Source organism: Seriola lalandi, unplaced genomic scaffold (assembly GCF_002814215.2).
Source record: "Seriola lalandi dorsalis isolate HSWRI2012SDOR001 ecotype SW California unplaced genomic scaffold, Sedor1 jcf7180002054256, whole genome shotgun sequence".
Classification (NCBI taxonomy): domain Eukaryota; kingdom Metazoa; phylum Chordata; class Actinopteri; order Carangiformes; family Carangidae; genus Seriola; species Seriola lalandi.
This window is the reverse complement of record NW_019524809.1, coordinates 2,204,822-2,220,311: the sequence shown is the minus strand read 5'-3', so window position 1 is coordinate 2,220,311 and position 15,490 is coordinate 2,204,822. Positions and strand designations below refer to the sequence as shown.

The 15,490-nt window shown below is 38.5% G+C and overlaps 1 protein-coding gene across 3 annotated transcripts; it reads right to left on the bottom strand.

Moving 5' to 3' along the window:
- Window positions 1-2,246: 2,246 nt before the first annotated feature.
- Window positions 2,247-13,516, bottom strand: LOC111654019 (zinc finger protein ubi-d4-like). Of its 3 annotated transcripts, none has more exons than XM_023404840.2 (12): window positions 13,436-13,516; window positions 10,747-10,907; window positions 10,398-10,505; window positions 9,924-10,102; window positions 9,736-9,828; window positions 8,792-8,870; window positions 8,239-8,280; window positions 6,194-6,331; window positions 5,914-6,045; window positions 5,689-5,801; window positions 5,501-5,582; window positions 2,247-4,653 (listed from the first exon to the last, which is right to left on the bottom strand). In XM_023404840.2, the coding sequence occupies exons 1-12, from the start codon at window positions 13,465-13,467 to the stop codon at window positions 4,571-4,573; spliced, it is 1,242 nt and encodes a 413-aa protein (XP_023260608.1). In that variant the 5' UTR covers window positions 13,468-13,516; the 3' UTR covers window positions 2,247-4,570. The 3 variants fall into 3 exon arrangements, with proteins under 3 accessions (XP_023260608.1, XP_023260610.1, XP_023260611.1); XM_023404842.2 differs by lacking the exon at window positions 13,436-13,516 and adding an exon at window positions 13,248-13,399; XM_023404843.2 differs by lacking the exon at window positions 8,239-8,280.
- Between the last annotated feature and the right edge of the window lie 1,974 nt (window positions 13,517-15,490).

The following is a 15,490-nucleotide window of genomic DNA, read 5'->3' as shown; positions in this document are numbered from 1 at the left end:
ATATACTGGTGTGTGTGTCCTAGCGAATAATGCTGCATACTCCATATTCATGTATTCACCAGCTGCTCTTCTGTCCTGTAGGAAAGCACAACAATCTGGATTCATTCCCGTAATACAATAATTTTTAGTTTTTTTGAGGATGACATGCTGTCAGTTTTTTTTATTCATGAATTCAAGATCTGTTCCACCAAAGGGATGAGGGTTTTGTTTTTTTTTTCAAATGGCTGTGTAATTATTATCATTGTCTACTTGACAATACTTTTTACTGTTTGTAAATGTTAAATAATTTACATAGTTTTACGATAATGAATGTCTGACAGAGACTAGTTTTGTGGTGTTTTTGATATTTAAAAAAAAACAAAACAATGTAGCCTACTTGTGAATTATAACAGAATGATACAATATTTTGTCACTGTTTAGTGGAATATGAAGGCTGTAACATCAGACTAGCAGTCTAATGAATTCAGTTGCAGTTGTATTTTCATCTTTGAATCTTTTCAGCACTAAGATTTTCCTTTATTTCAGTATTGATTCATTGACACACTCAACCTTATTTCATGCTGAAACACACACAAAATGAGACTCTTATTTTACAGGTTGAAATTAAGTTTGAAAAAACAAAGTTTTAATGAATGGCTTGAATATTCAAATTAGTGAGTGTAAAAGCAGTTAATTGAGTTTTTCTCAATTGTTGAAATTAGTTTTGACTTCATACTGACAGTTTATTGAAACCATTCTCCCCTTTGAACTGGAGAAATACCACTTAATTTGGATGACAGTACGTATTCACCCCTTTTCCCACTAAATTGTCTCAGAACCTTTAATTGTTTCATCTATTATTCATACTTTCTTTTTTAGGGACAGTTTAAAAGTGTAGTTGCATTTTTAACACACTTAATCTCATCTGCTCAAATTTTATTGCACGAGTTTTGAAACCAGATCCCATCAGTGAATGTTAATGGGGTTTTAGAGTGACGGATGACTTTTAAAATGCGAAAGCCAAAAAGAAAGAAGAAAAAACGTGATAATTATCCTGCAAATGTCTGTCAGAAGCTGCACTTTTCTATCAGAAAAGTGCTGTCAAGGTTGGAGTAATAGTTTGTAGGTAAGCTTTTGTGTGTCACTCACCATTAACAGAAAACTCTGAACCAGTGATGAAACAATAAGTCAATGAATCGCTTAGTTGATCAGCAGAAAATTGACAGTTATTCTGATAATCAGTTATTTCTTTGGGTCATTTATCAAGCAGAAAAGCCAAACCTTCACTAGTCAAAGGATTTGGTGCTCTTCCTCTTTGAGACTGTGGCGCTGGATGAGCAAAGCAATTGCTTTGTCGGGCACTGGACAAATTGGGAAACTGAGATGGGATTTTCTCTAATTTATGGATTAAAAGATTGATTGATTAATTGCAAATATAATTACAGATTAAAACATTAGAATGAAAATAATCCTTGGTTTCCTACTTTTAATTTGTCGTTTTTGTTTAGTTTGCATCACCGAAAAACAGACACTGTCTTTTCATATCCTCTATTTCCATCTTTTTTAAGCATTTTCAACCGCAATTCATTGTTTTACCAGGTGACAAGTTTTTTCACACAGCTGTTGGAAGTCTCTGCTATAAACTCTTGTATTCAAATCTAGTAATAATTTCAATACATCAGTCATGGCTACAGAAAGACACAACAGCTCCAAACCAAACCAAGCTGAACTCCCGTACATGTTGTGGTTTCACAGCACAGAGGATGTTCTGTTTATTCTGCTGTGATGTTGGAGGTAGAAGAAGAATATTTTAGTTAAATTTTATTGCTTTAGAGGTCGTATTGGATCATAGAAGACTGTTGTATCTTGAGTGCAATAAAAAATGTGCAATAACAAATCATCTCTTTTTCTCCTGTTATTTTCTGTAGGTAGCAGTGATAGTGGATGGAGGTGGAGCTGCAGGCATTAAGTGTAGCTGAATGATTAGAGAGGACATTTAGTCCTTGACTGCCATCTAATGGAGTAAGATAGGAAAAACACATTTTTAATAGCATTTTTCCTACCCTGCCTTTCCTGCAGCACATCATACACTGTAATACACTAACATTTGTAGCTTGAAAGTGTAATTTGTGAGCAAAATTGTATCGAGGAAAAAATGCAGGTGAATTCAGCATTTCTGATCTTTTCTAAAACTTAAACTAAACTATTAACGAATGCTGTTGTCCAATCTTCATTAAGGAAAAAAAGATAAAACAAACATCAGCAAATTATAGTGCTTAGTATTTTATTTTCCTGAAGACAAATTTCTTACAATAAAACATTCCATCACAATCCAAATGAAAGTCCACCCTAAGAGAATTCACCTACTGCGTAAACCTATGATCTCGGTTTAAACATATTTTGTTTTGAACAATTCTCTTCCAAAACTAGAAACTAGAAAACCATAATATGGTATTAAAAAATAATCGTATATAATTAAAATTAGATAAAAGGTTAATTTTTTTTTATGACTTTCCAATAAGCACAGCCTAGCCAAGTTGGATATTTGGTCCATCATTATTAAAGCAGTATTCAAGGTGCAGCTCCAGAATTTGCGTCTTAATCACATTGCTTCTTGTTTCGAGGTTTGGAAGAGAGCAGCTCGGTTGATCACAGGATTAACTAGAAAGCAACTTCCACTTAAGTCCCAAAATGTCCCACACATCAGGTACGCAAACATCGATGAATACAAAAACAACCAGCAAAATATTCTAGTAGCCACTGTCTCTATATAACAGTAAGTGATGAGAAAATAAACCCAAGTTATACTCGTGTAATGCTTTAGTAATTGTTAGTTGGCTATTGAAACGACATGATAGCATGGTTAATTTATATTACACCACTTCCCAACACCTTTGCCGACCTAACGCTGAGACAACTATGTAGCATATGAGAGTGCAGACATTTACCGAGCATGCACTTGTTTAACTGTAGAATATGCAGTTATTGAAGCAGACACTGCACCTGTCACTATTTATCCCTCTGCCTTTGTCCCATCTATCTACAGCATGTTTCAATCCATTAAATACTGTTTCTGTTTGAGGTAAAGTAACTGCTTTAGCAGTTCAGCCAGACTTTTGTCTTTTAGCCTTGCCACAGAAGGAAACCATTGCATAATAAAACTATGAAAGCAGTGAGAAAAACAGCCGTCTCTCAATAGGACTATACATATACACAGTTTTCTACAATATGGAGCTATCCATAATTGCTGCCACTGTCACCTATCTGTAAAAGCATTTTCTGAGAAATAAAATTTACAGTCTCACACATTATCTGCCGACAGAACCTAAACAGGCTCTGCTATGAGTCCCTGTCATTCCAGCATCCTACAGGAGCTCTTATATTGCTTTTACATTGTCAGCGAGTGACCATCTGCAAGGTCGCATAGTCCTCAATTACATTAAAATAATCTAGTGGTGTCGCAACATCAACAGATATTGGATATTGCATGATCAGCAAACTGCTAGAACACAGCAGTGAAGGCTTTTATCCCTATACCTGGCTGTAATGCAAGCAGATTTCATTTTTGATTTGACTGAAATCATCATCGTAACATTGTCACATCTGTCTAAGAAAGGGTGAGGCGTGCAGATCAAAGACAAGTACCAGCATCAGGCCTGCTTTGTCTCTCTGCCGTCATCAGGACCAGAGTTTTTTCAGAAATGGCCCCAAAGCCTGAATGAAACATGCACGTCAGTATGTCCTTGTGCATCCTCTTGAGCTCTGTGCAGCTCAATGAGCCGCTCAGCACACAAGAGTCAACAACCAGACTCAAGTCTAACCTGCCATCCCTGAAGTCCCTCAGGCTTTGGAGCCACTAGGTTTCTAATCATAGTTCCTGTTTCTGTGTGTGTTGGTGTTTGGCCAGTGGCAGTGGATGAGATGGAAAATCGTTTACAGTCTCAGCAGATCCCTTTCACTCTACCAAGTTAATCACCAAATATCAGCAATGCCATAAATGAACATGGTTGTGGATTTTTCCATTAAGATGAGATGGGCACTAATAAAAATACCATTACATGACCATTCTTCTTCCAATTTTTACATACTTAACACTATTATATACCATAGAAATATATAAATACTATAAAATGTCTCTTTTTTACGATAAGCAAGCATTGGCATGCTACTTGATTCCAACAAGCTCCATTTCTGTTCTAGTTATAAAATCAGTACACTGCAGGATAGAGACAAGGGTTTAGCAACTTTGTGTAGGTCTATGTGTAAAAAGGCTGAACAGGAAGTCATAATTTGGCTATTTATGTTGTGTATGTTGTTGAAATTCAGTACCGCTCAAATCAGCTAAGTGGCAAACAGGGGAAAATAAAAATCTATGGGTCTGAATCTGAGCTTAGAACTGTGTAACAGTCATATCTGAAGCTAAATGAGGCCAGTCTGGTAAGATATACTTCCCTTTTCACAATTAATTGTCCGTTCTGAACACACTCCCACTGAGGTCAGCTCGTCAGGGGAGATTATCATCTGTCTTGAAGGGGAAACCATACTGCTGCGGGACGGTTGAGTGCTGAGTGTGTGCAGGCAGGAGTGGCCATCACGATGGTGGGGCGTTCTGGTTCTGGTATATGGAAGCTTTATCTTTCAACAGGTCCAGACATAGATGACAGCTCCAGCTCCCTGAGTGGCAAGATAACAGAGAGGAACCATCAGTGTCAGAGATGTTTGAAGCTGTTGTTAACATCAACTTTGGCTACATTTTATCATGTATGTCCATGAGCCTAAAGTAGGCGAGGCAGTCCACTAACTGCTTTATGGACGAAAGCCATCCTAACAGTAAGGCTCAATATTGAACATTAATACTTTTTTGGAACTAAATGAAATGTGTCTGTAGCACTCTGCCGAAAAGCTGTCGAGCAGCAAAGTAAAAGCAAAAAACTCAAACCAGTTTCATAATCTTGTTTATTTATTCATTGATCAAATAGTACCTGATTTAAATGAACATTAACACTTTTAGTGTGTTTGTTTCTGTTGATTTCACATTTGAGAACTATTTTCATCTTTTGTTAAATCTTTTGAAAATAAGGATTTTATAGAAAATATTTCTCATTAAGTGATCCAAAAAAAATAGTGACTTGTGACCCTTCCAAAAAGAAGCTAATACATTTTCAGAAGCTATTAAAGATGTAGAGTCAGTCACTGCGATACCTTTAGTGCTTTTAAGCAACACAAGCAGACAAATTTCAGTGTTGTCTGACTCGAGGCTTTCAGGGTCTGATAAATGTACAAGCTTGGCTTACTAGGGTCAAGATTACAAGTCTTCTTTTTCCTCTGCTCAGCCTTGAAAAGACAAAAATATGTGGGATATTTTTGGCTTTTCAAACTGCACAGTCCTAGTTCTACATTGCTGTCACAAACATTTTCTCTACAGAGCACTTTACTGAGTTTTTACTTTAGTTTTAACCCTTCACCTGAGATCAAGCACATGCATTCATTATTTTCTACTTAGTGGAACACTGTTACTTACCCTCTGGAGGTTCAGACATGGGAGGGTTGAGACAATACATGTGATAGCCTCTATCACAGTCGTCACAGAACAGAAGCTGATCCTGGAAGGAATGAGACGACAAATACACTTCAGCCCTCTGCCCAAACAACCTAGATCCTACTTAATCCGGTGGTTAGCATACAACATGTGAATGTAGGTAAACTCACATCATTCTCTGACGTGCCACACATGTTGCAGCACTTGCACTCTATGCACTGCCAGCGGTATGTCTTCACAGCGGCCATCATTACAGGAGTGAACTGCAGGCAAGATGGATGGCCTGCGGCGGAAATAGTTTTATCACTTTGTTATTCCCATTCTCACAACTGCATAAATAAACAGTTTTGCCGCTTTTGCTACCCTATATCAGCGTCCATATATCAACAACACACCTGAGCGTCCACAGTCGGAGCAGGACACCAGTTCCTCTGACTGACCAGTCTTGTGATTGGTTTTGGAGTCTCCCAGACAGAAATCACAGTAATTATTAGGCAACGCAAGACCATCTGGGCCTTTCTTGGGAGCTGAGAAGCAGGATGAAAACACCCAGAGAGCATCAGTGCAGTTACTCAAAAGTCAAACAAGGCACCATACATGACCGTCCAGTTGTATAGTGACTTCAGCAACTTAAAACTGAATTCTCTGTATCAACCTCGAGTGCTTGTCACTTACTTTTAGGCTCCTCGGGCAGCGGCAAGGTCGGCTCACTGATCTCCATCTCTTCTTTCTCCTCACCCTCCTCTTCTGCCAGATGGGAGTGGGCGTAGTGGTAGCTCAGGCCGGGACGGTTCTTGTAGCGCTTCCCACAGACTGCCACCAACACCAGAAACACAACATGTATGAAAACAACGAAAGCATGAGTAACATCTATGCTATACAAAGTCAGTGGTGAAAGGAGGGTGACTAATGGAAAAGCATGACTAGTTCTTCATGGTGCTAGTTCTGACCAAAATACACTATTAGTGCGGCTCAAAGTAACAGAAACACTTGCTATGATTGTGTCTTTTTTATTATCCAGATTGTTAAGTCTTTTATGATGATACAGGGACTTGCTGCAATAACCAAAGCCCTACAGTTTCCTACTTAAAACATAGCTGTATATACTGTACAGGAGCAGAGCAGGGTCTATTGAAACATTTAACACCTGTAGTTACAGTCTAATTATCATTAAATAATGTATGTATTTTTTGGTGGCAGCAGCACCTACTAAGATTACCTTAAAATCTAAAACAGTATATCTCCACAGACTCTGTAGACCCTATAGACATACAAAAATATGATCTGTGCTATCTATTCTATTCTTTGATGTGGTGAAGTGAAGAAGTGTGACACAAAGAGGAAATTGCTTAAGCCTAACATGTCCCTGTGGTCTCCCGCTTTTTGTTTAATATCGAGATCAGTATAACGACATGATATGTTAGCATATACTGACATCAGAGGTAAAGATGAAGTTTGGGAATATGAAGGACATGCTTTGAGGCAATGTCTTGAGACACGCGTCATCACATCCTCTGTGGTAGCCATGTATTTAAGCACAGCAAGATAATATCTCAGCCACTCATACCACCACACATACTGCAGTTAGGAAATGAGACACTGAGTGACTGCAGATACCTTCAATTTAAGACAAGTGGCTGACATGCAGTACCTCACCATTATTTGACTAACTACTTAGAAATGTACTCGTTTTATCTCGTGATTTCAAACACCATCACTCTAAAAAATTACATTTGACTGTATATGACCTCTGTAGATCACTAATGTTTACAACAATATTTCCATACTGCTCTGGATATTAATGTTTCTGATCTGAAATTATATTCATTAACCAGAGGGGTAAGAGAAGCCAGTGGGATTGTGTAAGGAGGATTTACTGACTTTAGGGAGGACAAAGATGCCACTGTATGCAGTCGTTGTCACAGGGGGTATGTGAGGTTTGTCATAAGATAACACCCAAAGACACAGTACTTCTTCTTTCACTTCCATAATTTCTCTCATTTTCATTTCCTCAAAGGCTAGTGTCATGTTTCTTCCAACGGTCATCTATAGGAGTGATTATTCTATGGCACGGTTTTCTCCAGAGCATCTTGGCAAAGTTGCAGAGGACACAGCTAGTCACATAATGTGTGATTGTGTATAGTTGCAGGGAGATGTGAAAAATACGCCCCAAAAGTCAAACACGCATCAAACTGACTCAAAACCAAAAGCAGAGGCAGCAGTCCACTCAAAAACATGAAACATGGAATGAGACTTTACAGGGTGCAGAAATGGTGAAAAGGAAAAAAAAAACCTGTAATGCAGTCAAATTGCACACATTAAGTAGCGAGACAAAAGACAAAGCACAGAGAGGAAAAAAAAAAAAAAAAAAATAGCAGCAGGATCCAGCTTCTAGTTTATCTAAATATGTGGGACGTTCAGGGCCAGATTGAGGGGAAAAAATTACTTTTGTGGGCCACAGCTTATCTTTTGTAGGCTGTGACAGCTCATATCTTTGGCCGATTACAGACTACAGTTTAATTAGGGTGTATAATAACACAGTCGTGACCTTTTCTAAATCTGGTTAATTACATTTAAGTAAATGGTGTAGAACAAAAACATTTACCCCTATGTACTGATCTACAGAAACAGCAAATCTACTTGATGACAGACAAATAAAAACAGGCACTGAAGACAAAAGACAAGGCAGACTGGAGTAAAAAGGAATGAGAGAAATATACCTCTTTCAGAAGGTTTTGAAATATGCTTTTGTTTGATAGTGTCTGAAAGAGAGAAGAGAAGGAGAAGAGAGAGCACAGACAGAGACTCAGAGAAATAGGCTTATAGACTGACAGAGGATCAGTCAGTGCTGCCCTACTGACAACTGCAGCTGAAAGTGAAAATGCTTCACAAAAGAGAAAAAAAACACATCAAGCAGTACAGATAAGTAGTTTGACAAAACCAAAGAAGTGGAAGAAACACCCCCCATGGAAAGATTTGAAATGCAAGTATAAGAAATGTTTGATATCAAAATGACAAACATAAAATACAGCTAAGCCTGGACTAGCTTTATAGACAATCAGATACAGGAAGTCTAAAGAAAGAGCAGAAAGAAGATGGAATAGAGAGAACATTAAGAGAAAGGGGTGAGGATGTAAAGGAAGATGATAAAGAATGTGGACTAGGGCAAAGTCTTGCTTGATTAGATTACAAACATTACTGCTACTAGCATCTGCAGTGACCCTCTACTCCGACCTGAGTTCACATGCTCTGCTCTCCCCCATCAGGACTCACTGTCACAGGCGTATGGCTTGTCTCTGTCCTCCAATGCTGCTGTATCCAGCTTCTTCCTGCTACTGCCCACTCCTCGACCCTGAGGACAGAAGTATTATTTAAATCAACAGATGAGCTGCATTTTTTTAATTAATCGTAATTTTTATTTGAATGATCCAACATTGATTTTTAAAATCGCAAGATTGATCTTTGCATTTGTGCCTAGTTTGGATGCATGATATGTAAAATGTCTACTTTGTGGAAATTGAGATATTACAATGTGCACAAAAAGGTTATTTGAAGTTAAACGGTAATGTAGATGATAACTGCAATATGAGTTGCGACAGTGTAGTAAAGTGAATAATTACAGTACGGCTATGAGATGTGAGGCCCTGCAAGTCAAGTGAACAGTGTATGAATTCTACTTTATTCAGTCTGTCCCTGCCAGGTAGCCAACGATAGCTAGCCAGCTGTCTGCAGATATTAGGCCAATGTCTTGTAAACACAGTTGTGCATAGCTGCATGGGATAGCATTTATGCTTTTAAAATATAGATGATGAAGACACCCTTGCAAGTGCTGCAGGTTTTTCATTATTCTTGCTAAAATGTTTTGTACATGCCGGCCAACATTATACAGTCACGTTTTAGTCATGCTGCATTTGCCAAGGAAAATACATCTTTGTTAACAATTATTAGTGGGAAATTTGTCTACAATTTAGTCTAATTTTATGTTCTATTAACAGTGTTGCTCACTTGTTGAATGTTACCAAGATAAATTCTGAGAAACGCTTAATGCAACATCAGTATTTATCTAATGTAATTGAATCAGACTGGACTTTGTGAATTGAAATCAAATTGGGAGATCAGTGCCGATATCTAGCCCTAGTCAATAGACAGGCTGGGACACACACAGAGTCAGCATAGACTTAAGAGAAGGTGCATTTATGTCTGAGGCAGTTATTTACCTTCCCTTTCCCTTTGCCTCTTCTTTTAGGTGTGTCTTCCTCATAGTCTTCATCATCTAGGTCATCTAGGAAGTCATCTGGCTCAAGGATTCTCTATGTTGAGGCAATGAGAAGATCAGGCAAATTATTGGAAAGTAAGATTTTCTGGAATCCAAACCAGACTTATGGCTTATGCTGAAAAAAAGAACCTTTCGAATCCGAGCTGCAGGGTTCAGGCCTCCAGTGTAGTCACTCATGTTTGAATCTTCTTCAGACCCTCGGAGCTCTGTGGTTGTCCGTTTGTCCAAAGACTCTCCCTTCAGCAGTGCCTCCAGGCTGCTGCCATCTGACGACAACAGAGCATCCTTCTTCACTCCTAAATCTAGCTCTATGAATAAAACACAAAGATGCAAGCACAAAAACAAAACACACATTAATATACTCTTATGCAAAAAACATGTAGTGCTGCTTCTCATGTGACTGACTCATTCAGTATATTTATATACATAATAATATTCATATTAATAAATTATTTTTCTATCCCATAAAACATGCATGTTATGTTTTAAACCTTGCAGTTTTTCTTAAATGTCTCAAAAGCATACCCTGTAATAGCTTTTTCTTAAAGGTTGACATGGTAAAACGGAGATTGAGCTGAGCTGAGCTGAATGCTGTGGTGATACCTGACTTGACAGGAGGGAAGATAAGCCGGGGGTCCTCTGGAGGATGAGACCGCCGTTTCTTCCTCCACCTCCTAGAAGGGTAGGTGTAGAGCTGCCCTGGAGCCATGCCTGAGGGACATTAGAACAGAACTTGTCAAGTTTTTCACAAATTGACAGAAAAAACATTTGTTCTTCAGTTTTCTTAAAACAGCATTTGGCTTTTTTGACTTGTTAGGGGGCACAGCTGGTTTAAAACATGATTAGATTATGTTACAACTCTTCTTACAACTCTTCTGGAGACTAATAATGATCTCATTTAAACCTAATGTTCAGGCCTTAGATTTTCCACTAAACATGTTTTGTGTTTCACCTGGTCCCCTGTGTCTCTTTTCCATCCAAATGTAGCAGTTGCTCTGAGCCACACCAGTCTGAGAGTCGAGGAACGGCATTCGGACACTCCTCTCAGCACAGAGCCTGGCATTGTAGTTGTGACATTGCTCCATGGCATCTCTGTAGTACTGCTCTCCCAGCCTGACAGAACAAAACCACAGTCAGATGCTGGTTATTAGGTCTATAATGGTTAAAAGACAAAAATCAGCATGTGTAGATTCTCCAAAAACAGTGCAGTCCTACTTCAAACTTCTGAACCTCTCTGTCAGTGTGTTGTCTTTCTCTGTTTTGCTGCCACCTTAGAAACATTAGTGATTGCCTCTGTACTTCAAAACTAAAATCATTTGAGAGAGTGCCACAGCAGGTGCTCTTTTGTTGGTACATCAACAACAAAAAGCTTGGTAGTCAGCACAGCACGATGTGTTCTGTGTTTCCATCATAAATATACTCAAATAGACACGGCTTTTCGCTTATTCCCTCTCAGGATAGCTAAAAGCTGCATTACCCCCAAGTGTGACAACCACAATCATGGAAAAGACCCCTTTCTGCTTCTTCAAATTCCTGAATGTGTTGTCATCCAACAGCTGCAACTACAGAGGCTGTCAGGGTGCCCTGCAGCAAGGCACTTTAATGTGCAACTACAGTAACATTAGTTGCAGTGGAGCAAATGAACCTTAACGAGAGCAAAGTGGGTTTACTACACCAAAAAAAAGTATTCAGACCCCTTCCATTTTTTCACATTTTGTTAAGTTGCAGCCTTATGCTAAAATAAAAAATAAAAACCTCAATCTACACTCAATACCCCATAACGGCAAAGCGAAAACAGAGTTTTAGAAGTTCTGGAGGCTTCTCCAATCTTGACACAGGATCTCTGGTGTTATGCCAAAGTGACCAACGGGTTCTTGGTCACCTCTCTTACCAAGGCCCTTCTCCCCGATTGCTGAGTTTGGCCGGGCAGTCATCTCTAGGAAGAGTCCTGGTTGTTTCAAACTTCTTCGATTAAAGAACCATGGAGACCACTGTGCTCATGGAAACATTCAGTGCAGTAGAAAATTTTTTGTAGCCCTCCCCACATCTGTGCCTCAATACAATCCTCTCTCTGAGCTGTGCAGGCAGTTCTTTTAACCTCATGGCTTTGTTTTTGCTCTGATATGCATTGTGAATTGTGAGACCTTATATAGAGAGATGTGTGCCTCTCCAAATCATGTACAATCGACTGAATTTACCCCAGGTTGACTGCAATCAAGGTATAGAAACATCTCAAAGATGAGCCAGAGAAATGGGAGGCAACTAAGCTAAATTTCAAGTGTCATAGTAAAGGGTCTGAATACTTATGTCAATGTGATATATCCCTGGTTAATAAATTCACAAAAATTTCTAAATTTCTGTTTTTGCCAAGTCATTATGGGGCTTTGAGTGTAGATTGATGAGGGAAAATGTTATTTTAACTTATTTTAGCATAAGACTACAACATCACAAAATGTGAAAAACACTGAAAGGGTCTGAACACTTTCTGAATACACTGCATGTAGTTGTATAAAGGTTTAAATCTACTGTTCACAGACCTATGACTTTAATGACCGATCTAATTACTCATTTCTTGTAAAGATGTAATAATTTTGTTTAATGTTGTAAATCTGTTTGTGTTACCCATCTGCTATTTGGCCAAGACTAAACCGGAAACGGAAGGCGCTTTTCGTGGAAATCTGGTAGTGTTTCTAAATTAAACATCCATCATAACCAGCCAAAAATGTGAAAAATGTCCATGTATGTCTATAGTCCTCCTTTCAACGCCATAGTATGGTTTTATAGGGGAATATGTTTGAAGGTACTGTGGTTTTGATTTCTTAGACAGAATTTAATAATGAGTTGACTCAAAGTCATTTAAATACTCAGTTGATAACTTGACAAAGTTACGTTTGGCAGACACTTAGATAATTAGATATCAGGTAAGTTTCATGTTACCGTGGTTACTAAGGGCTTCGCCTGTTGTTCCTAAGAACGTTTAACAGCAACCAGCTGGACACCTACGCAAAAATAAAGACAACGGAAATAGAAGCACGTTCTGGTACACCCGTGAATGGGTCACTGAAAACTTTAACTTTTTCAGTTCTGAAGAGTTACTACATGCGAGTAGGAAATGTGATAGTACACAGTGGCAATAACCCCGGGGTCTTGAGATGAAAGGAATGGTCATCAAGGCCAGCTTTCATTCATTCTGAACTACTTGGCCAGTCACTCCAGCCTGCGCTAACAACGTTGGCCACAACTACACTGTCTTTAGCTTGTTAGCGTGCGAGCCACCTAGCCGCTGTATCTACTTAACTGATGTTAGGACCGCGCTAAATATTTGGTTCAAAAGACACAACAGGTGACCCTAATATGTCTATGAAAGCATTTATGATCAAACCGAAGCATGTTCTATCACACAGACTCGTTAGTCCTGTTTCAAAAACGTCAACTGCGTGTCTGCTAACTTACACTTGCATACCAGGATGTGAACAGCCACGACGGTTCCGACAGCTTTGGCTAACCTCACTAAGTCAGTGGAAATGTCGCTAAGCTAGCTAGCGACACGGTCGGTGACGGTAGGAGACAGACGTTACGATATGGCCGCGGCGTGTGTCAACTACCCGGTTGTAAGGTATGAAGAAAAGTCCAACACTTACAGTTTGACAACATTCTCAACAACAGCTGCCATCTTGCTTTAATACACGGGGTAAGTGGCCACTGTGAATGTGTGCCCTCTGTTAGGACTTGTAGGCAGATTGAGCAAGAACGCGGTGCTTAGGGCCCCCTACTGGTGGAGTTGTGCAATTGCCAGAGTTTGATTGCTGCAACTCTTGGTCTAACAATTACTTCGATAGAAATGTTATCGTCAGCAGCTCATTTACATGTAGGATAGGTTATCCTTTAATATTACACCATTTAAAAACAATAATAGAAATATATATATATATATATATATATATATATATAATAAGCATATTTCAAACACAAAAATTAGCTCAAAGTCCTGTAGTTACAGTAAATGATATCTGAATTCCATTTAACTGCCTCGGTGCTGGCATTGTGCATGTCATTTCTTACTGGGACACTTGTGTATGACAGAGGCATTATTAATATTATTAGTAACACCTGTGCTTTTATCACTATGTCATGTCAAAATATCAGCTGTGAAAAAGGCCTATTAGTAGTAGTAGTAGTAGTAGTAGTAGTAGTAGTAGTACATGAATTTTAGTGATATTACATAATTCTGGTATCTTATATCCTGGTGAACAAGACAGACAGGTAATTAAAACAATCCACCAGTGATCTCTGTAGCCCTTTACCTTTACCAAATTACAATCCATACAGGATGAGGCTGTCTGACGCCGACATAGATTTTCTGTTCATCACTGATATTAGTCTTTGTTGTTTTCATGAAAAACCACCAAATGCATTATTCAAGTTATTTCATTTTTTAAAAAAAGTTTCATTATGAATGTAGACATTTGCTTTTACTGGTTTTATTTGTTATTTCTTGACTATTCTCGTCTCATCATCGCTTGGCTTTTAAATTTGAATGCATAGTAGCTCATTAGCTTCACATACTGTGTGCAGATGTTCTTTCAGTGCCCCTACATCACTTTTTCAATAAATACAGATAATTTTATCTTCCTGGCTCAGTTTTTGCTGAAGTAGAGCACCATCCTCATCCTCTCCCACTTTTCAGTATAGAGATTATAACCACTGTTTCTCTAAACAAGTCTCACTGAAGGTTGGCTCTGCTCTTTAGATGATGACATCCTTCCCAGCATCCACTGATGCACCATAAACCTGTGTATGTTAGTCATTGCTCAATCATCCTTGACCTCATTTGCTGCAGTTGCATCATTAATTCATTCTTAATGACAGCACTGCAGCAGCTATCTTTCCCACATCCTCTACACTCATACTGCAAGAACTATATTTTACATGTAGGCTACTGTAGTAACATGTTAACATACTCACACTTTATCTCCTGTCAAAAGTATTTTAGTTTTTTATTTTTACAGATCCATTCTGAGCTCATCTTTCTGAGATATAAAAATGTTTCATGAATTCTCTTGCAACAACAGGTGTACTGATGGGTGACAAAGTAAAGGGGAAAAAAATGGACATAAGTGTTTTATTATGGTCTTAAGACACCACCAGCCACCAGAACTGGCATAGATTAATGTCTTAGGGTATCTACCAGAGAAATTAAACAGAATCGTTCCAAAGCATAATTACAAATTTGGTGTTTTGATGATTTCAGTTGGGTTAAAATTAGGTTTAATAAACCCTCATTAAGGGCTATTTGACCTTTATATCACCAGGGTTTTCTGGGTCTCAGGGCTTACAATTTTTAACAGAAAGCCTGCGTAACAAACTGTGGATGTGGTGTTTGAAAGAAGTGGCCATTTAGGAGGCAAGGGTGTAATGAAAGGTCCTTCTGAGTTGCATCATGGGAATATGTTGGATCCAACTTTTTTACATATACATCATAACTTGCACTAAGATCTAAAAATCGTAATATCTTTGACCTCTTTTAGTCCCCCTAACTTTATGGGAGCACAATACAAAATGTCTGAAGTACCCCTTTAACCAGTCATAATCAGTATGACATGCCGCCCCAAAATGAGCCGTAGTTTAGCATTTTGATGAAAACTGTTTCTGATAACAATGCGCTTTACTTCAAACTATATTTTGACCATTTATAG